Genomic DNA, 23398 nt, shown 5'->3' on the forward strand with positions numbered 1-23398 from the left:
AAGGTTGGACCTGCCCTCCCCCCAAGAAGAGCTCTGACTCCCTCCCCAAGACAAAGCTGGGACCCACCCTTCCCCCAAGAAGGGCTTCCACTCCCCCCACAAGACAAGGCTAGGACCCACCCTCCCCGCAAGAAGAGCTCTGACTCCCTCCCCAAGACAAAGCTGGGACCCACCCTTCCCCCAAGAAGGGCTCTGACTCCCTCCCCAAGACAAGGCTGGGATCCACCCTTCCCCCCCAAGAAGGGCTTCGACTCCCCCCACAAGACAAGGCTAGGACCCACCCTTCCCGCAAGAAGGGCTCGGACTCCCTCCCCAAGACAAGGCTTGGACCCACCCTCCCCCCAAGAAGGGCTCTGACTCCCCCACAAGACAAGGTTGGACCTGCCCTCCCCCCAAGAAGAGCTCTGACTCCCTCCCCAAGACAAAGCTGGGACCCACCCTTCCCCCAAGAAGGGCTTCCACTCCCCCCACAAGACAAGGCTAGGACCCACCCTTCCCGCAAGAAGGGCTCGGACTCCCTCCCCAAGACAAGGCTTGGACCCACCCTCCCCCCAAGAAGGGCTCTGACTCCCCCACCAGACAAGGTTGGACCTGCCCTCCCCCCAAGAAGGGCTTTGACTCCCCCACAAGACAAGGCTGGGATCCACCCTTCCCCCCAAGAAGGGCTTCGACTCCCCCCACAAGACAAGGCTAGGACCCACCTTCCCCGCAAGAAGGGCTCTGACTCCCTCTCCAAGACAAAGCTGGACCTGCCCTCCCCCCAAGAAGACCTGACTCCCCCACAAGACAAGGCTAGGACCTGCCCTCCCCCTAAGAAGATCTGACTCCCCCACAAGACAAGGCTGGGACCCGCCCTCCTCCCAAAAAAGAGCTGAACTCCCTCCCCAAGACAAGGCTGGGACCCACCCTCCTCCCAAAAAAGAGCTGGACTCCCTCCCCAAGACAAGGCTGGGACCCACCCTCCCCCCAAAAAGAGCTGGACTCCCTCCCCAAGACAAGGCTGGGACCCACCCTCCCCCCAAAAAGAGCTGGACTCCCTCCCCAAGACAAGGCTGGGACCCACCCTCCCCCCAAAAAGAGCTGGACTCCCTCCCCAAGACAAGGCTGGGACCCACCCTCCTCCAAGAAGAGCCCTGATCCCCTCCCCCCCCAGTAGGGTTCGGAGCCCCTGGAGCAGGGTTCCGACGTGGAAGCATGGCTGGGATCCCAGTGCAGGACTGGTACCCACCCCCCTAAGGACTCTGACCCCCTCCCCACAGCAAGGCTTGGACCCCCGGGTTCGGATCCCCGGGCAGGGTTCGCACCCCGCCCCCAGAAGGGCTCTGACTCCCTCCCTCCCTCCCTCCCCCACAACAAGATTCGGATCCCTGCACAGGGTTTCCTCGGAGCAGGGCTGGGACCCCCGGGGCGGGGCTGGGACCACCGGGGCGGGGCCGGGGCCCCCGGGGCGGGGCCGAGGCCCCCGGGCAGGACCGGGACCCCCCGGGAGGACCGGGACCCCCGGGGCGGGGCTGCGACCCCCGGGGCGGGACCGGGACCACCGGGCAGGGCTGGGACCCCCGGGGCGGGGCCGGGACCCCCGGGACGGGGCCGGGACCCCCGGGGCGGGGCCGGGACCCCCGGGGCGGGACCGGGACCACCGCGGCAGGGCTCGGGGTCCGGATCCGCTGTGAGCCAGGGCGCGGGGAGGCAGCGGGCGGGCAGCACCGGCCCGGGGTCGGGGCAGACGCTCTCCGCTCCCGACCCTACCTGCGCCGAGGCCGTCCGGGTGGAGACTGCGCTCCCGACGGCGCCCGCCCGGCTCTGCCTCGGCTGCGGAGACTCGCGCGCCAACCCCGGGAGGACACGTGACGCGACGCGGCCACTGGGGCGCTGCCGGGCGCCCCGCCCCGCATGGCCCCGCCCCGAGCATGGCCCCGCCCCACACGGCCCGCCCCGAGTATGGCTCCGCCCCCACACGGCCCTCCCCCGAGTATGGCTCCGCCCCACACGGCCCGCCCCGAGCATGGCCCCGCCCCCTGTAGGCCCCGCCCCGGCGCGTGGCGGCGGACGCGGAATGTGGTCCCTCCGGGCCGCCGTCCGCGCGGGCCTCCGGCTCTCTAGCCGCGGCCGCTCCGGTGTCAGGGCCGCGCCGCCCGGCCAGTTGCTCAGGCTCGTCGCCTTCGGCCCCGGAGTGCTGGGCCCGGAGAGGCAAGGGCGCGGACGATGGGGCCCGCGGTCGGACGAGCGGAAAGCCCGAGCCCGGGACGAGGAGCCGGAAGATGCGGACCCCGAGGGGGAGGAAGAGGAGGAGGAGGCGGTGCTGCCGCGCAGGGAGCCTCTGCTGCCCGCGGGTGTCCAGCGCGTGTGCCTGCTCCACCCCGAGGTCAAGGGGGGCGCGCGGAAACCGCCGGCGACCCGAGGTGACGGGGGCGGGGCCTCCGGGTGGGCGGGGCCTCAAACTGGAAGGGGCCTTCCTGGCTGCGAGGAGCGGGGCGGGGCCTCGGGTGGGCGGGGCCTCAAACTGGAAGGGGGCCTTCCTGGCTGCGAGGAGCGGGGCGGGGCCTCGGGTGGGCGGGGCCTCAAACTGGAAGGGGGCCTTCCTGACTGCGAGGAGCGGGACGGGGTGGGGGGAGTCCTCCAAGTAAGACAGGGTCGGGGGCGGGCGCTGTGAGGGGCGGGGGTACAGGGGCAGGGCCAGGTCTCTGAATTGGACGGGAAGTGGGAGGAGCGGGCCTCTGGGGGCGGGGCTGAGTGGGCTCACCTGGGTGCATTTCAGAGGGGCAGGAGCAGGAGGAAGGAGGGAAGGGAGGCAAGGAGACTGGGGGGCATGGCGGTGGAGGGCTGACCCCTGTCCTCGCCCGTCCCCCAGCCGAGTGGCAGGTTGCGGAGGCCAGGTCGCTGGTGCACACGCTAGACGGATGGTCCGTGGTGGAGACCGTGGTGGTGCCCACCAAGACACCCGACAGCAAGCTGGTTTTCAGCCAGGGAAACTTTGAGCACCTGACAGGTGAGCCCAGGAGGAACGTTGTCCTCTTTCCCTATCTTTCCAGCTACGGAGAAAGTCTGGACTTTCTCGGGAGATTGTACCCACACTGGGTCCTGCAGCTGGGTCAGCCTCCCAGTTGGTAAATCGTTTCAGTATGGAAAGGATTGGCATGAGGGAGGGGCCCCAAGATGGGGATCTGCCTCTGGGTCAGCCTCTCAGCAGGTAAACCATTTGAGGTGTCTGAAAGATTGGAGCAAGGGAGGGGCTGCTGGCCATCCTCACCGAAGTAACCCCCACACCCCCTTGGGGCTTTTTAGTTGAGACCTGCCTGTGAGGATTTGTCCACTCCACGTACCTGAACTCTCCAGGTTCAAATCCACCGGATGGATGTCAGACCTGCTGTAAACTTCCCACTGTCCCCGTCAGGTCGCCCCTTGAGTGTCCCACCCACCCTGCTCTTGATCACCTGGGTTGTGGGCCCCAGTGTGACCTTTGCGGCCCTCAGATATCTGTCCCCATCCCAGCCGTCCCCATCACCATTCAGGGGCAGGCAAGCCTCCACAGACTTCCCCAGGTATCTAGTGAGGGTGTGGTTCTTATCATCTTGTCTGTTCCCAACATGAGTCACATGCTTTAACTACAATGTAGTCATGTCGACTTGGGGTGTGCATCAGACGCACATCTGTGGGGAGACCCCGTGCAGGCATCATGCACCTGTGGGGAGACCCCATGCAGGTGTCATGCTCCTGTGGGGAGACCCGTGGGGGTGTCAGGTTCCTGTGGGGAGACCCCATGTGAGCAACCTACTCCTGTGGTAAGACCCCATACAGGCATCAGGCTTCTCTGGGGAGACCGCGTGTTGGTGTCAGACATGCACCTCTGGGGAGACCCCATGTGAGTGTCAGGCTCCTGCAGGGAGATCCCATGTGAGCAACACACTCCTGTTGGGAGACACCATGCAGTCATCATGCTCCTGTGGGGAGACCGTGTGTTGGCATCAGACACGCACCTGTGGGGAGACCCCATCCGTGCAGGCATCATGCTTCTGTGGGGAGACCCCATGTGAGCAACGTACTCCTGTGGGGAGACCCCATACAGGCATCAGGTTTCTCTGGGGAGACCGCGTGTTGGTATCAGACACGCATCTGTGGGGAGACCCATGCTGGCGTCAGGCTCCTGTGAGGAGACCCCATGTGAGCAACATACTTCTATGGGGAGACCCCATACAGGCATCAGGCTTCTCTGGGGAGACTGCGTGTTGGTATCAGACACGCGTCTGTGGGGAGACCCATGCTGGTGTCGGGCTCCTGTGGGGAGACCCCATGTGAGCAACATACTCCTATGGGGAGACCCCATACAGGCATCAGGCTTCTCTCGGGAGACCGCGTTTTGGCGTCAGACATACACCTGTGGGGAGACCCCATGTGAGTGTCAGGCTCCTGCAGGGAGATCCCGGGTGGGCTTCAGGCCCCTGCGAGGAGACCCCAGACCCATGGCCTCATTCTCTCTATACTCTTCTCAAAGAGTCGTGGTCGTCACATGCACCCCCACAGGTGCTGTTTTCAGAATTATTTCCGAAACGGATGTATGTAAAAGCGTCAACCTCACTGTTCTCCTTTCATTAGAGAAAATCCGAGGATCTCCGGAAATCACGTCCGTCTTTCTGAACGTGGAGAGGATGGGCCCCCTCACAAAGGTATTCGAGAAAATGCAGCATCACAGCCTTGCCGTTCATGTACCAGGTGCAACAAGTGACTCAGGCGTGAGCTGTTATAAAGCCGAACAGATCAGGGTATAGGGCAATGGATGGTCCCACTTCCCCTTATCCAAGGACTGCCACGGTGCCACCTGAGCCATGCGCCCAGGTGTGTCCTTGTCGTTCAGCCACCAGGTGTAACAAATGACTCAGGTGGGAGCTCTGTTATAAATCTGAACGGGTCAGGGTATAGAACTATGAATAGTCCCACTTCTCCTTATCTGAGGAGTGCCACAGTGCCACCTGTGCCATCTGCCCAGGTGTGTCCTTGTCGTTCAGCCACCAGGTGTAATAAGTGACGCGGGTCAGAGCTCTGTGACAAAGCTGAACGGATCAATCTAGCAATGCACAGTCCCATGTCTCCTTGTCCGAGGACTGCTGCAATACTACCTGTGCTATCTGCCCAGGTGTGCACCCTCCTAGGTGTGCCATCAGAGGTCTTCCTGCCCTGTCCTCACAGAAGGAGCTCGAGGCGGCCTGGGGTGTGCAGGTGTTTGACCGCTTCACCATTGCGCTACACATCTTCCGTTGCCACGCCCGCACCAAGGAGGCCCGGCTGCAGGTTGCGCTGGCTGAGATCCCCCTTCTCAGGTAGACACCGGGATCCCCAGTCACATGCCCTGTGTCACGGCACAGAACAACACTCCCTTTTGTTTCCACACCTTTGACCGTTTTCTGGAGAGGATGACGTTCCACCCTTTGGCCACTGAAAAATCATATGTTTGCAATGTACAAAATATATTCACCCCGTCATATCATAGCAAAAGTGTTAATTTCAAGTCTGAAATCTAAAAATTCTACTTCATCTGTGAAATCTAGAAAACAAGTTATCGGCTCCCAAGGGTAAAATGGCAGAATGGGCACAAGCTAGATATTTCCATCGCAAATGGGAGAAACTGGAGGAAAAAAAGGGATAACAGGTACCAAGCAAGTCAGCAGGACACGCTCCATTAGCTTTAAAAGCTTTAAAAATAATCCCGTGTTTTCTGAGACAATTTACACAATAACCCTGCCCTCCAGACTCTAGGTATTGGCCACACTCTTCAGACCCTGAATGGAGGCCCGTCAGCCCTGGCCTTCACCTTCCAGGCCCACCAGGACTGCAACTCTGCTCCCTCAGCTTTAGGTGGCAACTCCACCGTTAGAAACACCAGAGGCCATGGCTCTACCCTTTGAAACTCCTGAGGTCATGGCCATACCTTTTAAGACTGAGGCAGCTCAGCTTCTTGTGTTCCTTGTCTCTTTAGCATCTGTTTCCTGTGTTCTTGGCCTCTCACCTCCTCAGGCCTCACACCCGCATCTGCCATGCTGGGGCAAGTGTTCCAAAGCTCTCTAGCTCCACCGATAAGTGCCTGGAGGCACCCGACTCCACCAGGAAGCCTCCTGCACACAGTGAGCTCTCTCGCTCTGTGGGTCGGCTCTAATGCCGTCTGGTGCTGCTCTCCTGGTTCTGCTGCTGCTGCTCCTGCTTCTGTATCCATTCACAGTTTCAAAACCACTTCTGCATTTCAGGTATCTGTTACAGCAGCACCCCACTTCTGGTACCAAATGTCTTACTCATCTAGTGCTGCTGTAACAGAAATACCGGAAATGCATGGTTTTAACAAAGAGAAATTTATTTCTTCAAAGTAAAGTAGGCTGAAAGTCCAAATTCAGGGCATTGGCTCCAGGGGAAGGCTTTCCTCTGTCTGTTGACTCTGGAGGAAGGTCCTCATCCTCGATCTTCACCTGCTTGAGGAGCTTCTCAGGTTGCAGGGACCAGGCTATTCCTGGTGCTGTTTTATTGGTGGTGTGAGGTCCCCCAGTCTCTCTGTTCCGTTCTGTCTTTTATAGCTCAAGAGATTGTCTAAAAAGACAATCCAATCTTGTAGGTTGAGTCCTGCCTCATTAACACAACTGCCGCCCATCCTTGCTCATTAACATTCCAGAGGCAGGATTTACAACATATAGGAAAATCACACAATACCAGGAATCGTGGCCCAGCCCAATTGATACACACATTTTTGGGGGACATAATTCAATCCATGACAGCACAGGACCAGGCAGCATTTGGTTCTACTGTGCATAGGGTCTCCATGAGTCTGGGGTTGACTCAACATCCACTAACAACAACACACAGAAGAAAAAGCAAGCATGGGAATCCTTGTGCTCCGAACTGCAAAAAAAACCCACAGGCTGCACTGGGCTGCAGTGTCGGCCCCTTCTTTCCCGTTCAGAGACCTCACCTGAAATTCTGGCCCCACCTCACCTGTGAAGCTGTTATCTCTGTTTTAATTGGGGGTGGGGAGGGAGGGTCATACCTCTACAGTTAACACGTCTCTACGGTTTCTATGCCAGGTCCAACCTGAAGAATGATGACACTCACCTGGACCGACAGCATGGGGGTTCTCGCTACATCATGGGGTCAGGTATGTGCGCAGTTCCTCATCCCCAGGCACAGAGAGGCGGGGCTGTGGCAGAGGACACCTTTAGGAAATGTGGAAACACCCCAAAAAATGCCTGTGAGTGCGGGAGCTGAATGTGACCCTGGTCTTATGCCAACACATCAGGGCACTCGGCCAGTATCCTCGGGTCACCGTAACAAATTATCACAAACCAGGGGTTTAAGACGACAAAAGTTTATTCTGTCACAGCTCTGGAGACCAGAAGTCTGAAATCACAGGGTCAGCAGAGCCACGCTCCCTCCGGAGACTCTAAGGAAGGATCCCCCCTCTTCTCTCCCAGTTTCTGGTGGCCCCGGGCGTTCCTGGGCTCATGGGCGCATCACTCCAATCCCTGTTCTGTCTTCACACGGCCGTCTCCCCGCTGTGGCTGTGTCTTCTTTTAAGGTCACCAGTCACTGACTGAGGGTCTACCTTACTCCAGTACCACCTCATCTTAACTGGTTACACCTGCAAAGACAGGTCTGGAGTGAATTGTGTCCCCAAAATATGACTTGGATTCCTAACCCCTGTGTGTGTTGTCTCAGTCATCTCACACTGCCATAACAGAAACACCACAAGTGGATGGCTATAACAAAGAGAAATTTGTTTTCTCATGGTAAAGTAACCTAAAAGTCCAATTTCAGGGCGTCAGCTCCAGGGGAAAGCGTTGTCTGTCGGCCTTCTCATCAGTGTTCCCCTGGACGAGGAGATTATCTGCACAGGGACCACGGGTCCGAAATCTGCTCCTAGCAGTTTCTTGGTAGTATGAGGTCCCCAGCTCTCTGTTTGCTTCCCTTTTATCTCTTGAGAGATAAAACGTGGTGCAGGCCATATCCCAGGAAAACTCCTTTACATCGTATCAGGGATGTGACCTGGGTAAGGGTGCTCTTACAATCCCACCCTAATCCTCGTTAACATAAAATTACAATCACAAAATGGAGGACAACCACACAATACTGCGATCATGCCCTAACCAAGCTGACACATACACTGGGGGGACATGGTTCAATCCGTGATGTGTTTGGATGTAGCCCTGTTTAGGAAATAGGATTTTCTTTGTTACGTTAATGAAGCCAAGTCAGTGTACGGCGTGCCCTAAACCTCACCGCTTCTGATATATAAATGAAGCGTTATAGCTACGGAGACAAGCACAAATAGTGGGGAGGGGGAGACAGTTGCTCCAGGAGGATCCCCAAGGAACCAAGGGACAGAAGCTGAAGAGACAAGGACCTCCCCCCAGAGCCGACAGAGAGAGCCTTCCCCTAGAGCCGGTGCCCTGAACTGGGACTTCTCAACCGTGAGAAAATAAATATCTGTTCTTTAAACCCACGCACTTGTGGTGTTTCTGTCACAGCAGCGCTAAGAGGCCGAGACCCTTTCTCCAAATAAGGTCTTGCTCGTAGGCTTGGGGTCAGGACATGGACATATCTTTGAGGCCACCATTTGGCCCCAACAGCTATCAGAACCCCTCCTCCGAGGCTCCTCTCAGGCCCCACTTTCTCCCGAGTAAAGGGGCTTCCTGTGACCTTGTGGGGAGTCAGTTACAAGGAGACCCACCCCCTCTAGGAGCCGTTTCTCCCAGGGCAGGAAGGCACTTCGGCCATGGCTGCGGGGAGAGCCTGCCCCTGTTCCCATTGCTGCAGACTCCTCGCAAACAAACCGGCCACGCTCCGTCCCCTGAGGCCCCCCGGCACAGCTCCCGGCTGCATCTTCTCCGCGAGTGTCTGCTCACTGACTTACCATCTTGGGTGTTTTCAGGAGAAACTTTTTTGGAAGTGCAGCAGCGTCTCTTAAAAGAAAAGGAGATAAAAATCAAGAAGGCGCTGGAGAAACTCAGGAAGAAAAGACACCTCCTACGGAGGCAGCGCCAGAGACGAGAGCTCCCCCTGATCGCGGTCGTGGGCTACACAAACTGCGGTGAGGGGATATAGCAGACAACCTACTTGCAGACATTAGAAGGCCCCAGTAGACTTTCTCACTTACAGACTCCTTATCTGACAATTCCCATTTACAACAAAAGTGAAAAATCCGTTATCTCTCACGCACATTAATGACATACGTCTGGCAGTAACGAATGTTGAGGTGCAAGGTGAGAGTAACGCTGACTGGGATGGTCAAGGCTGTGTGTCAGCTTGGCTGGGCCACGATTCTCAGTGCTTGGCAGTTTTGATGTAATTCAGCGGTTACGTAATGATGTAGTCATACTCCGTTTTCCTATAACGTGGATTTTCACGTAATGACTTGGGTTTTGGAACCTAACTATGTCACTAAGTGAGGGTGAGAAGTGAGTGTATTTAACAATTGCCAGGAGATATCACAACCAGACTCCAAAGTGTAACTTCTGTCTTCTCAGGGCCTTCAGGGGCCAAACGACAACCACCAACCCAGTTACAGGTGTTGGCTTATTTCCGCAGGCTAAGCCCTGCCTTGTGCCTTTTGTCCACTCTTGTGACCTCTGTCCCACCGCCATTACCTCTGTCCTGCCCTGTGACCTCTGCCCCACCCTGTGACCTCTGCCCCACCCCGTGACCTCTGCCCCACCCTGTGACCTCTGCCCCACCCTGTGACCTCTGTCCCGCCCAATAACCCTGTCCCACTGTGTGGTCTTCAGGGAAAACCACCCTGATCAAGGCACTGACCGGGGATGCCACCATGCAGCCTCAGGACCAGCTGTTCGCCACGCTGGACATCACGGCTCACGCGGGCTCCCTGCCCTCACGCATGACCGTGCTCTACATGGACACTATCGGCTTCCTCTCCCAGCTGCCCCATGCACTCATTGAGTCCTTTGGGGCCACTCTGGAGGACGTGGCCCATGCGGTGAGTGCTGCAGGAGAAAGTGAGGGCCTGGGGGTAAGGCCTGCTACCTGAGTGCGGAGTGCGGGGTCCGTGCTGCAGGGAAGAGTGAGGGTCTGGGGGTAAGGCCCGCTCCCTGAGTGCGGAGGGCGGGGTCCTTGCTGCAGGAGAGAGTGAGGGTCTGGGAGTACAGCCTGCTCCCTGAGTGCAGAGGGCGGGGTCCTTGCTGCAGGGGAGAGTGAGGGTCTGGGGATAAGGCCTGCTCCCTGAGTGCAGAGGGCGGGGTCCGTGCTGCAGGGGAGAGTGAGGGTCTGCAGGTACGGCCTGCTCCCTGAGTGCGGAGGGCGGGGTCCGTGCTGCAGGAGAGTAAGGGTCTGGGGGTACGGCCCGCTCCCTGAGTGCGGAGGGCGGGGTCCTTGCTGCAGGGGAGGGTGAGGGTCTGGGGGTAAGGCCTGCTCCCTGAGTGCGGAGGGCGGGGTCCGTGCTGCAGGAGAGAGTGAGGGTCTGGGAGTATGGCCTGCTCCCTGAGTGCGCCAGGCCACACAAGCGGGGTCCGACGTGTGAGATTCAGAGCGTCTCATGTCAGGGCTGTCCAGGAAAGCAGGACCAGTGTTATCTGCATATGACACAGGGATTCATCTGTGTGCAGCTGGCTGCTGAGATTGGGGGTCACAAGTTCAAAATCTGCAGTGCAGGTGGCAGCTGGGAACTAAGGCTAGCTCTCTATGGTGCAGTCATGAGGCAGAAATTTGTCTCTAGGGAAATCTCATTGTTTTGCTGTTAAGATCTCCAACTGATTGGATCAGGCCCACCCACCTTTCAGTTTGTAACTGAGCGCTTAACCACTGTGCCACCAGGGCTCCTTACCACAGGTGTAAGGGTCAGGATTTAGAGCACATATTTTGGGGTACATAATTCAATCCATAACACCTCACAGCCACGCCTAGACCAGTGTTTGATTGAATACCTAGACCAGCTGAGCAGACGAGTGAACCATCATACAAACCTTCCCCTCGCAGGGAGGGTGTACAAAACCAAGCAAAGAGCAGACACGTCTCCTGCTTGAGCGGATTTGGGGGTGCTGCTCCAGGTCTGCCCCCCAGCTTTCTGCCTCTGCTAGCAGGACGGCCTTTGGCACAGGACACATCATACTGGACTCATCCACTGTTTCATGGTTTGGAGCAGCCAGGGAGGTAAAAGTCGTGAAGGGGAGGTTAAAACCCCTTTCCTGCAGATTCAGGAAAGTGCAGCCGTCTCCTGTCACTCGAAGTCCCACAGCAAAGGGCCCCTTCCCCAGCACACGTGAGAGGTGTCCCTGTGTCCCCAGCACACGTGAGAGTTGTCCCTGTGTCCCCAGCACACGTGAGAGGTGTCCCTGTGTCCCCAGCACACTTGAGAGGTGTCCCTGTGTCCCCAGCATACGTGAGAGGTGTCCCTCTGTCCCCAGCACACGTGAGAGGTGTCCCTGTGTCCCCAGCACACGTGAGAGGTGTCCCTGTGTCCCCAGCACATGTGAGAGGTGTCCCTCTGTCCCCAGCACACGTGAGAGGTGTCTCTCTGTCCCTCACACACGTGAGAGGTGTCCCTGTGTCCCCAGCACACGTGAGAGGTGTCCCTGTGTCCCCAGCATACGTGAGAGGTGTCCCTCTGTCCCCAGCACACGTGAGAGGTGTCTCTCTGTCCCCCACACACGTGAGAGGTGTCCCTGTGTCCCCAGCACACGTGAGAGGTGTCCCTGTGTCTGTCAGGATTCTCCAGAGAAGCAGAACCAATAGGATACGCGGTGCAACCTGTGAGAGCCGGAACTCAACGGGACTGCCTCATTTTTCCAGGTCTTGCAAGTTTTCTGCCTTTGACAGGGTGGTCTTCCCACTTTCCCATCACCTGTCTTAGTGGGAAATATCTGTCTTATACTTCTGTGACAGGTTTCCCCCTTACACAGGTTCTGGCTTTCATGGGTTTACTGTATATGTAGAGAGAGACAGGCAGACAGATCGATCAATTAAATTGTAAGGAATTGGCTCAGGCAGTTGGGGGGGACGTCGGCTGGCAAGTCTGAAGTCCGTAGAGCAGGCAGGAAGCTCTAGTAAGAGAGAATGGTGCAGTTTTGAGTAAATGTTCCCGGATGAGACCTCAGAACAGAGAAAGAAAACCCGTGAAAAATCCGTGACAGCCGAATAACGTGTGGAATGTAGTCAGCAATCGGGCACCAGTATTGATTCTCTAGCGCTGTCCATTGCTCCGTGCACAGTCGTGTTACTAGGGGAAGCCTGATCGGGGGCGTATGGCAACTCTGTGCTATCCTCTCAGCTTTTCTGTAAACCTAAAACCATTCGGAGATTAAAAGCTTATTTAAAGTTTTAAACATATCCAGAAAAAGTAATAATTCTGGAGCTAAGTACCCCAAATGTAAATGGTTCTCATTTCTGGGTGGTAGAATTACAAAAAAAAATTACAAGTAGCTTTTATTTTCATCTTTAATGTGTTTTCCAAATTTTGCATCAGAAACCTGTTACGGATTGAATCGTGTCCCCCAAAACATGTTGTAAATCCTAACCTCTGTGGCTGTGGATATAATCCCATATGGGCGTGGGTTTTCGTTGTTGTATTAATGAGACAGGATTAGTGTATAGTGTGTTTTGAGTCAGTCTCTTTTGAAATATAAAAGTGTGTCTTGAGTCAGTCTCTTTTGAGATATAAAAGAGATTAAACAGGAAAAGGAGGAAGCAGAGGTAGGGGGAGAGAGATGCTAAGCCACTAAAGATCATCCAGGAGCAGAAATCAAAAGAGACAAGGACCTTCCCTTGGAGCCGGCACCCTGAATTTGGACTTCTAGCCTCCTGAACTGTGAGAGAGTAAATTTCCGTTTGTTAAAGTCACCCACTTGTGGTATTTCTGTTACAGCAGCACTAGATAGGTAAGACAAAATCTATCTTTAAAACTTAAAATTGGGCGAAAGACCATTTCTTCAAAACAAAATGATTTGAACCTTTAAAAAAAATTCACAGAAGGATAAAACATCCCAAAGCTTTGATCAAAGTACCAGTTGAGTGGGGGTTTTGGTTGGTTGATTGGTGGGTGGGTGGGTGGCTGGTGGATGAGTGGTTGATTGGTGGGTGGGTGGGTGGGTTGACTGACATTAGTGGTTGGTTGGTAGTTGGTTGATGGGTGGGTGCTGTCCGTGAGTCTGGATGGACACCCTGTGGTTGGTGGTTGGTGGTTGATTGGTGGGTGGCTATAACTGGAGGCACCAGTCACTGTCCATGAGTGTGGATGGACACCCTGTGGTTGGTGGTTGGCAGTTGGTTGGTTGGTTGATTGGTGGGTGGCTATAACTGGCGGCACCAGTCACTGTCCGTGAGTCTGGATGGACACCCTGTGGTTGGTGGTTGGTGGTTGATTGGTGGGTGGCTATAACTGGAGGCACCAGTCACTGTCCATGAGTGTGGATGGACACCCTGTGGTTGGTGGTTGATTGGTGGGTGGCTATAACTGGAGGCACCAGTCACTGTCCGTGAGTCTGGATGGACACCCTGTGGTTGGTGGTTGGTGGTTGATTGGTGGGTGACTATAACTGGAGGCACCACTCACTGTTCGTGAGTCTGGATGGACACCCTGTGGTTGGTGGTTGGCGGTTGGTTGATTGGTGGGTGACTATAACTGGAGGCACCACTCACTGTCCGTGAGTCTGGATGGACACCCTGTGGTTGGTGGTTGATTGGTGGGTGGCCATAACTGGAGGCACCACTCACTGTCCGTGAGTCTGGATGGACACCCTGTGGTTGGTGGTTGGTGGTTGATTGGTGGGTGGCTATAACTGGAGGCACCACTCACTGTCCGTGAGTCTGGATGGACACCCTGTGGTTGGTGGTTGGTGGTTGATTGGTGGGTGACTATACTGGAGGCACCACTCACTGTCCGTGAGTCTGGATGGACACCCTGTGGTTGGTGGTTGGTTGGTTGGTGGATGACTATAACTGGAGGCACCACTCACTGTCCGTGAGTCTGGATGGACACCCTGTGGTTGGTGGTTGGTGGTTGATTGGTGGGTGACTATAACTGGAGGCACCACTCACTGTCTGTGAGTCTGGATGGACACCCTGTGGTTGGTGGTTGGTTGGTGGATGACTATAACTGGAGGCACCACTCACTGTCCGTGAGTCTGGATGGACACCCTGTGGTTGGTGGTTGGTGGTTGATTGGTGGGTGGCTATAACTGGAGGCACCAGTCACTGTCCATGAGTCTGGATGGACACCCTGTGGTTGGTGGTTGATTGGTGGGTGGCTATAACTGGAGGCACCAGTCACTGTCCGTGAGTCTGGATGGACACCCTGTGGTTGGTGGTTGCTGGTTGATTGGTGGGTGGCTATAACTGGAGGCACCAGTCACTGTCCATGAGTCTGGATGGACACCCTGTGGTTGGTGGTTGGTGGTTGATTGGTGGGTGGCTATAACTGGAGGCACCAGTCACTGTCCGTGAGTCTGGATGGACACCCTGTGGTTGGTGGTTGGTGGTTGATTGGTGGGTGGCTATAACTGGAGGCACCACTCACTGTCCGTGAGTCTGGATGGACACCCTGTGGTTAGTGGTTGGTGGTTGATTGGTGGGTGGCTATAACTGGAGGCACTAGTCACTGTCCGTGAGTCTGGATGGACACCCTGTGGTTGGTGGTTGGTGGTTGATTGGTGGGTGGCTATAACTGGAGCCACCACTCACTGTCCGTGAGTCTGGATGGACACCCTGTGGTTGGTGGTTGGTGGTTGGTTGGTGGGTGGCTATAACTGGAGGCACCAGTCACTGTCTGTGAGTCTGGATGGACACCCTGTGGTTGGTGGTTGGTGGTTGATTGGTGGGTGGCTATAACTGGAGGCACCACTCACTGTCCGTGAGTGTGGATGGACACCCTGTGGTTGGTGGTGGTGGTTGATTGGTGGGTGGCTATAACTGGAGGCACCAGTCACTGTCCGTGAGTCTGGATGGACACCCTGTGGTTGGTGGTTGCTGGTTGATTGGTGGGTGGCTATAACTGGAGGCACCAGTCACTGTCCATGAGTCTGGATGGACACCTTGTGGTTGGTGGTTGATTGGTGGGTGGCTATAACTGGAGGCACCACTCACTGTCCATGAGTCTGGATGGACACCCTGTGGTTGGTGGTTGGTGGTTGATTGGTGGGTGGCTATAACTGGAGGCACTAGTCACTGTCCGTGAGTCTGGATGGACACCCTGTGGTTGGTGGTTGATTGGTGGGTGGCTGTAACTGGAGGTACTACTGTCTGTAAGTCTGGACAGACACCCTACGGTTGGTTGGTGGTTGGTTGGTTGTTCGGTGGTTATAACTGGAAGCAGCGCTGTCCGTGGTTGAACACCCTATGGTTGGTGGGTGGTTGGTTAATTGATGGGTGGTTACAACTAGAAGGACTGTTGTCCGTGAGACTGGACGCCGCCCTGTGGCTCAGGAGATAAGGCTGCTCCTGGAGACTCCAGGACTTGGTGTAAGAGAAGCAGCAAGAGGACACCTGGTGGAACAGGGGCAGGAATGAAGACCTGGGCGATCCGCCCACCCTGGGAACCCACCGCCTCCCACTGGGCGAGTGGGGACGTGTCGGAGGTGGAGACCCTGGGTGGGTGAGATTTGGTCTGTGCACAGTGGGAGCCAGGTGGCCTTGACCACCTGCTTCACCTGTCCTGCAGGACCTGATCATCCACGTACGAGATGTCAGCCACCCCGACACGGAGCTGCAGAAAGCCAGCGTCCTGTCCGCGCTGCACAGCCTGCACCTGCCCACCCCGCTGCTGGGCTCGGTGGTGGAGGTGCACAACAAGGTGGACCTGGTGCACGGGTGAGCCCCTGCCTCCTGGATCACCTAGTTCCAGTGTGGTGTGGTGGGGTGGGGTGTGCATGGGCCCCTCCTGACCCCTGCCTCCTGACCTCCGTCTTCTGACCCCCGTCTCCTGAGTCGCCTGGTTCCAGTGTGGTCGGGTGGGGTGGGGTGAGCGTGGGCCCCTCCTGACCCCTGCCTCCTGAATCACCTGGTTCCAGTGTGGTGGGGCGAACACCTGTCTTGCTTCCTCCTCTGTGACGTCCACACCTGTCAGTCCTCCTCAGTCTCCTCAACTCACCTGGCTGGTGGTAGGGTCAGCCCTCTTTGCCTTGGTCTCTACTCTTTCATTGATGTCCACAGATGGATTTAATGCAGGGCTGAGTTCAGGTGCCCTCACCTGACACCTCTCCACCTTTCTTCTCCTGCACTCACCTGGCCAGCCACTGGGGTAAATAAAGTCATACATCCATCCCCCTTGGTGGGGTACCCCTCGGTCTTCACTCCCCAGCAGCCGACCTTGCTGCAGGCTTCACACGAGTTTTTGCTTCACAATTTCCTTTGCCTTCATCATCCAGGACCCATGTTCCTTCTCAAGTAAACCCACGGCCAGCAGGACCCCGAGCACCCAGGGGTCGCAGCAGCTGCTCAGGGCCTTGCAGTGACCTCGGCCACACTCCCCGGCTTGGGTGTACAATTGAGTAGGGTCTCCCTCACACAGGTACAGCCCCATGGACCCTGGTTCGCTGGCTGTGTCCGCCCTCCTGGGGTGGGGGCTGGAGGAGCTGAAGGCGGAGCTGGAAGCCGCTGTCTTGAGGGCTACAGGGAGGCAGGTCCTCACCCTCCGAGTGCAGCTGGCAGGGGATCAGCTGAGGTGAGTGGGCGGCCAGCCCGGAGGGGGCGGAGATGGGGGTCTGCCGAAACAGCTCTGAACACCTTAGAAAGTGGAGGTGGGCGTCCCCTGAAATGGCCATGAATGCTTTATAAAGCGAAGGTGGGTGTCCGCTGAAATGGCTGTGAACACCTTGTAAAGTGGAGCTGGGTGTTTCCTGAAATAGCCATGAATGCTTTATGTATAAAGTGGAGGTGGGGTCCCCTGAAACGGCTGTGGACACTTTATAAACTATGTCTCATTGTCTCTGAAAAAGTCCTTCTTGCCACCGATAAGTCTGTGTTAATTACTCGCATACACCAGGTACCTAATCGGTGCTGTTTACATTCAGGCCTGCTGATACCTCCCCAGCCGCAGTGAGAGGAAGCTCTGGCTGATGGGCTTGGGATGGCTCTTAGGGTGAATGTTTATTACGACTGGGTTGGGTTTGACTGGCCTGTGCTCCTGACAACAGCAGGCTAAAGAGTGCCCCCTTCGTGTCCCAGAAACACACATTGCAGAGAGTCCCTGCTCCCCCCATGTGATTCAGATAAGGCTCACGGATGCCCCTGGTCCACCTGGGACAAGGCTACACACACACACACACAAAACAAACCCGTTGCCGTGGGGTCAACTCTGACTTAGGACAACCCCACGTGTCACAGTAAAACTGCTCCACAGGTTTTCAGTGGCTGGTTTCTCAGAAGTCGATCATCAGCCCTTTCTTCCAAGGTACCTCTGGGTGGACTTGAACCTCCAGCCTTTGGGTTAGCAGCTGAGTGTGTTCGCCATTCGTGCTGCCTCGTACCTGACTTGCTGAACTGTGTGTTCCCACTCATCAATAGCAATAGATTCTTGTTAACCACACCCTGGCTGGGATTCTCTCCTGCCCCCCGAACCCTAAACTCCGGCCATTCAACCTGAACCGGCACACAGCCCGTCCTCAAGGGCCCCCCAGAACAGGCCGGCCTCCACGGAAAACATTCTCTGACCCGCAGCCTGGTCACACCACCCTCTGCCCATTCCCCACACACTTCTAGCCTTGTTTTCTCCTCTAGAAAAGGGGAGCCCTGGTGGCTCAACAGTTAAGTGCTCAGCTGCTAGCCAAAAGGTTGGTAGTTCAAATCCACCCAGCGGCTCTGAGGGAGGAAGAACTGCTCCTGTAAAGATTAAAATAGATAAATAAACCTGTCACCATCCAGCTGATTCTGGCTCATAGCGATCCTATAGGACAGAGTAGAACTGCCCCTTAGGATTTCCAAAGAGTGGCTGGTGGATTTGAACTGCTGACTTTTTGGTTAGCAGCTGAGTTCTTAACAACTCTGCCACCAGGGCTCTCTGTAAGGATTACAGCCTAGAAAACCCTATGGGGCAGTTTTACTCTGCCCTGTAGGGATCCAGAAATCAATTCAACGGCACCTAACAACAACAGAAAAGAAAAACCCCTTTTGCCTCTCCCTAGAGACACAAGTTTCTGAGATCAAAGCTTCTCCCTACTGCAGTTGTCTGTTTGTCTGAGTCAGGCCACCTGCTGTCTGTGTCCAGATTTGTTCTCTATCTGACATTATGAAAGAACCGTCAAAGAAAAAACCGCAGCAGACAGGGTTAAAACGTGGAAGGGTGACCTTTATTCAGAGGGCAGTCGCAGAGACAAGGAAGGGATAAGGGAGATGGGGGAGACCACAGCTGTGTGACCCTCACCCCACTGAGACACATACCTGCGAGAGCGTTAGGGGGCTGGGGGCGAGGAAGGCGCCTGCAAGTACCGCAAGGCTCCAGTGTTTTCTTTCTCAGGACGGGGCCCCCTGGCTCCTGGGAGCCCAGAGGAATTGGGGAGGGAGGGACAAAGAAGGGGAGTCTAAAAGTTACTCAAACCATAAATCAGGAAGCCCTGGTCAGCCCTTTGCAGGAAGCCCTGCCGGTTTCCAGAACATAAAAGGGTGGGGGGTTTCTAACAGAGGACCTAGGTAAAATCCAAACTCATCTTAACTGCCAGAGGAGCCTGTGGTCCAGGCGTGTGGCAGGACGGGAGACATCCCATTCACACCCCTCAGACCAAAACCAACCAAACCCACTGCTGTCAAGTCGATTCCGACTCACAGCGACCCTATAGGACAGAGTAGAACTGCCCCATAGAGTTTCCAAGGAGCGCCTGGTGGATTCAAACTGCCGACCACTTGGTTAGCAGCCGTGACACTTAACAACTACGTAACCGGGGTTTCCACACCTGCCCCTCAGAGGTGACCACAAAACGCACCTGACCACCAGTCAGCAAACCACCCACCCACCTACAAACCACCCACCTACCCATCATTCACCAACCAACTAACCACCTGCTCACCCACCAACCATTCCCCCACCAACCAACCACTCACCCACCAATCATTCACTTACCAGCCACCATCCAACCAAACCACCCACTCACCTGCCAGTCAACCAAACTACCGACCCATCAACCAGTCACCCATTTACCTACCAGCCAGCCACCAACCGACCACCCACTTACCCACCAGCCACCATCCAAACCATCCACTCACCCACCAGTCAACCAAACTACGGACCCATCAACCAACCACTCATCTACCTACCAGCCAGCCACCAACCAACCACCCACTCACCCACCATCCAACCAAACCACCCACTCACCCGCCCACCAGCCACCTATAAACCAACCACCTGTCCACTCACCAGCCACCACCCAACCAAAGCCCCCACTCAACGGGCCCTTAGGTCAACACTTTGGGGTATTTTTATCCGCAGCTGGTTGCACCGGGAGGCCACCGTGCAGGCTGTGGACGTGATCCCCGAGGATGGGGCGGCTGACGTGACCGTCATCATGACCAACAGTGCCTATGGAAAATTCCGGAAGCTTTTTCCAGAATAAGACACCGCAGCCTGTGGGGTTGTTTGGTTTGAACATGTGAGATGGAGCAGGACGGCCGCTTGTCCCACTCACCCCCCCCAGCTCCCCCCAGTGTATTTGCTGCTGAGTGAGCCTGACGTGCCAATGTGTTCACACTGAGGTGGGCCGGTCACACCAAGGTGGGCTGTTCACCCCGAGGCGGGCCGGCCACAAACCAAGCAGCTGCCATGGAATCGATGCCAACTTACGATGACCCCGCGTGTGTCAGAGTAGAGCTGGGCTCCACAGAGTTTGCAGTGGCTGGTTTTGCAGAAGTAGATTGCCAAGCCTTCTGAGGCATCTCTGGGTGGACTCGAACCTCCAGCCTTCTGATTAGCAGCCAAGTGCTTAACCATCTGCGCTACCCAGGGATTTCCCGCCAACCTCGGGACCTGCTAATTCTAGATTATTCCACGTCGAGAGCCCACAAGTCGTACGAATTAGTTTTCTCTCTGGAACAATTGTTAACGAGACTTTAAGTGCTGTCTGGCTTTGTTCTTCTCTCCGTGAACCAGGGTTTCTGGTCCTGCCAGCTTGTCACTCCTCGGCTCGGCACAGCAACCTTGGTGACTGTCTCCGGCCGAGCGTGCGTTAGAGACGCCGCCAACTGCCACGCTTAGCTTTCCTCCAGTGGAAAGATCATTAAAAGTAAGGCCTGTCGACCCTGAAATTCCTCTCCACAAAGGCAGAAGACCCCGACTCACGGCGCCCCCGGCGTGTGTCAGAGTAGAGCTGTGCTCCATAGGATTTTCAGTGGCTGAGTTTTCTGAAGTGAATTGCCAGGCCTTTGTTCAGAGACACCTCTGGGTAGACTGGAGCCTCCAGCCTTTTGGTTACCATTTGGGAATAACAGAAAACAGACCTCTGCCTCTCTCCTGAGCACCAAATGGAGTGTGTGGACTTCCTGAAAGTGGACAGAGGCTCTATTTTTCAGGGCTCACTTGTACTTGCAGCTCCCGCAGTGCCTGCTCACCACCCTCTCCTGAAGCCCAACTTTCCTAACCCTTCGTCCTGCGCAGACTCAATTTTGGAAGATGTGGCGGACTGAAAATAGCCCCCAAAGATGCCCACGTCCTAACCCCCGGGATCCGTGAACATGGTACCTCACAGGCCAAGGGGACTGTGCAGGCGTGACTGATGTAAGAATCTGGAGATGGGGACATTGTCTCGGGTGGCCTGGGTTGGCCCCCAGAGCAATGACAAGTGTCCTTCTGTGGGGGAGGCAGGAGGGTCTGACTCATAGCAACCCCGTGTGACAGAGCAGAACTGCCCCATAGGGCCTAGGCTGTAATTCTCATGGGAGCAGATCTCCAAGTCCTGCAGAGCTGCTGCGTAGGTTGGGACCACCATCTTTCAAATGGCAGCTGAGCACTCAACTGTTGCGCCACCAGGGCTCCTTGGGCAATCTCTAGAAACAGGAAAAGGGATTCTGTCCCTGGAAACTTCAGAAGGAAGCAGCCCTGCCACACCTTGATTTTAGTCAATAAAGCCCGTTCTGGCCTCAGAACTGTGAGGATAAATCTGTGTTTTAAATCACCTAGCGCCCGGTCCTTTGTATGGGAGCCAGGACACCCACACAGCAGGACTTCTTGGGGTGCAGGACAGACGGGATGAGAGCCCCCTTTCCTGGGAGCCCGCCAGGTCCCACCCCACGGCAGCCTTGAGACAGGCTGTGCTCCGGACAGGGGGCCACTTACCTGGACCCCATGGGTGAAGTGGGACGTGGATCGCTCCACCACCAGGACAGACGGGTGGGACCCTGGGCCTTGGCCCTGGTCTGGGCATCACGGCCCCCACCTCCTCCAGGATGCAGACGCCCAGGTGTGCGGGGGACCCAGGTGTGCACAGACACTGGGTGCACAGATGCTGGGTCCAGAGCCTGGGTGCTGGCGGGTCAGACCTAACTGGAGCCTGTCCACTTCCAGTCGGCCAGAGGTCTTGGGGGCGGGGTGAGGTAGAGTGCCGCCCTGGGTGTCGCATGAGAGGCACCAAGGAGCAGTTAATACCGAGCATCACTCTGAGAGCTCACTCAGCAATTTAACCCCCATTGCCCTAAGCATTGTTTTCTGTAGGTCGGCCCCTCTGCTCTGTCCCAGAGGCTTTGTCCAAGTCGTTGGGGTTGAGGAGAAGCCCAGGTGGGCCAGGGCGTCCTGCCATTGCCCAGAGGTGTCCAGTGCATCCCCCTGGCTCCTGTCTGACCTCTGTGGGCTCAGGGGCTGAAGGCTCCATCTTCCTCCTGGCCAGCTTCCAGGTGGTGTCTAGTCACCCCAGTCCTCCTCTTGGCTCCTCGCTCTCTACCAAGGACCCCCCCCCCATTGCCCAGGGTCCCCCTTCCCAGCAGGGGGACTCACAGAGGGGCAGTGAAGGATCAGCCCCCCAGGGCTGCCTGACGCTCAGAAACCCACAGCAGGGAACTTACCCAAGAGGGGTGGTGATGAAGGGGAGGGGGAAGTGGGGTCTCATGGGACCCCAGAAGAGAGGAGAGCGTGTCAGACTTCATGTGGGATACGACCGGGCACGAGAGCCCCACTCCACCCCACAGCCCCACCGTGACGACTCCTGAGATGTCTCTTCCTACAGACTGACTTCCCCCTCCCAGTTCCAGGCTCCTTCTCCACACACATACCACACACATGTATACAGCACACATGTACACACACACCACATACCACCACACATACACACATGTATACATCACACGTACGAACATGTACAAACCACATGTATATACCACATGTATACAACACGACACACATGTACACACACCACATACCACCATACACATGTACACACATCACATACCACCACACATGCATGTACACACACACACACTCCTAAGACATCTTTTTCTGTGAATGGGCTTCCTCACCCCCTACCCCTCTCCATCTTAGCTGTCTAAAAAAAAAATAGGAATACCACAAGTGGGTGGGTTTAACAAATGTATTTTCTCACAGTGTAGGGAGTCTACAAGTCTGAATTCAGAGTCAACTCTAGGACATGGCTCTCTCAGCTCTGGAGCAAGGTCCTTGTCTCTTCAGCATGTACGTCCTGGTTCCTTAGAGACCTCCATGTGTCTTGGCATCTCTCTTCCCCCGTCTCTGCTTGCTTGTTTAATCTCTTATATCTCAAAAGAGATTGACTCACCACACACCCTACACTAATCCTGCCTCATCCACGTAACAAAGACAACCCGTTCACAACCAGGATTATAACCACAGGCATAGACACGGGATTTACAACACATATTTGTGGGGGACGCTATTCAATCCGTAACAACTCCCAATTCCAGGCTCCAGCCGCACCCACAGGAGCCTGGGGTCATGAGGGCCAACCTGCGTAGGTGGGAGAGTTCTCACGGGAAGACCCCCACGGGGGCCCGAAACACAACTCTATCATGAGCAGGGCAAGGTCATTCAGAGAAGAGCCCAAGACACACGACCACGGGCAGTCACTCACTCAGTCGGCAGCGTTTGTTGAGGGTTACAGAGAAGCGTGCTGGGTCTGCAGGGCCTGGAGGTGGACGGGATGCAGCGCCTTTTCAGGGCCGGAGCCTGGGCAGGTGAGGCCACACCCCACCAGAGAGACACGTCCCACAGGACAAAACATCCCTCCAAATGCAAAAGTCTCAAAAGTTCATCTTGAATGTTAAACACAGAAACTCTGCTTAACGTGCCTGTGGAAGAGCTTAAAATATTTAAAAGATTAAAAAATATGATCCATTCCTTGAATTTGTATCACAAAATAAAACAAAGAGGAAGGAGGCACAATTTGATTTTAAACTCAAAAAAGTACCAAATCACTGAACGTGTCCTAATGATCCTTCTCGAGTGTTAAAATGACAGCTTCCAAACATGCTTTGG

At 55.9% G+C, this 23398-nt stretch overlaps 1 protein-coding gene across 1 annotated transcript; it reads left to right on the top strand.

The window, feature by feature from the left end:
- Nucleotides 1-2056: 2056 nt before the first annotated feature.
- On the top strand, nucleotides 2057-21045 carry LOC135229062 (putative GTP-binding protein 6). Its single transcript, XM_064278849.1, has 10 exons — nucleotides 2057-2402; nucleotides 2852-2989; nucleotides 4594-4664; nucleotides 5185-5315; nucleotides 7062-7132; nucleotides 8906-9064; nucleotides 9759-9967; nucleotides 15638-15786; nucleotides 16487-16639; nucleotides 19397-21045. The coding sequence occupies exons 1-10, from the start codon at nucleotides 2057-2059 to the stop codon at nucleotides 19518-19520; spliced, it is 1551 nt and encodes a 516-aa protein (XP_064134919.1). The 3' UTR covers nucleotides 19521-21045.
- Nucleotides 21046-23398: the final 2353 nt, after the last annotated feature.

Source organism: Loxodonta africana, chromosome Y, assembly GCF_030014295.1.
Source record: "Loxodonta africana isolate mLoxAfr1 chromosome Y, mLoxAfr1.hap2, whole genome shotgun sequence".
NCBI classification, from domain to species: Eukaryota; Metazoa; Chordata; class Mammalia; order Proboscidea; family Elephantidae; genus Loxodonta; species Loxodonta africana.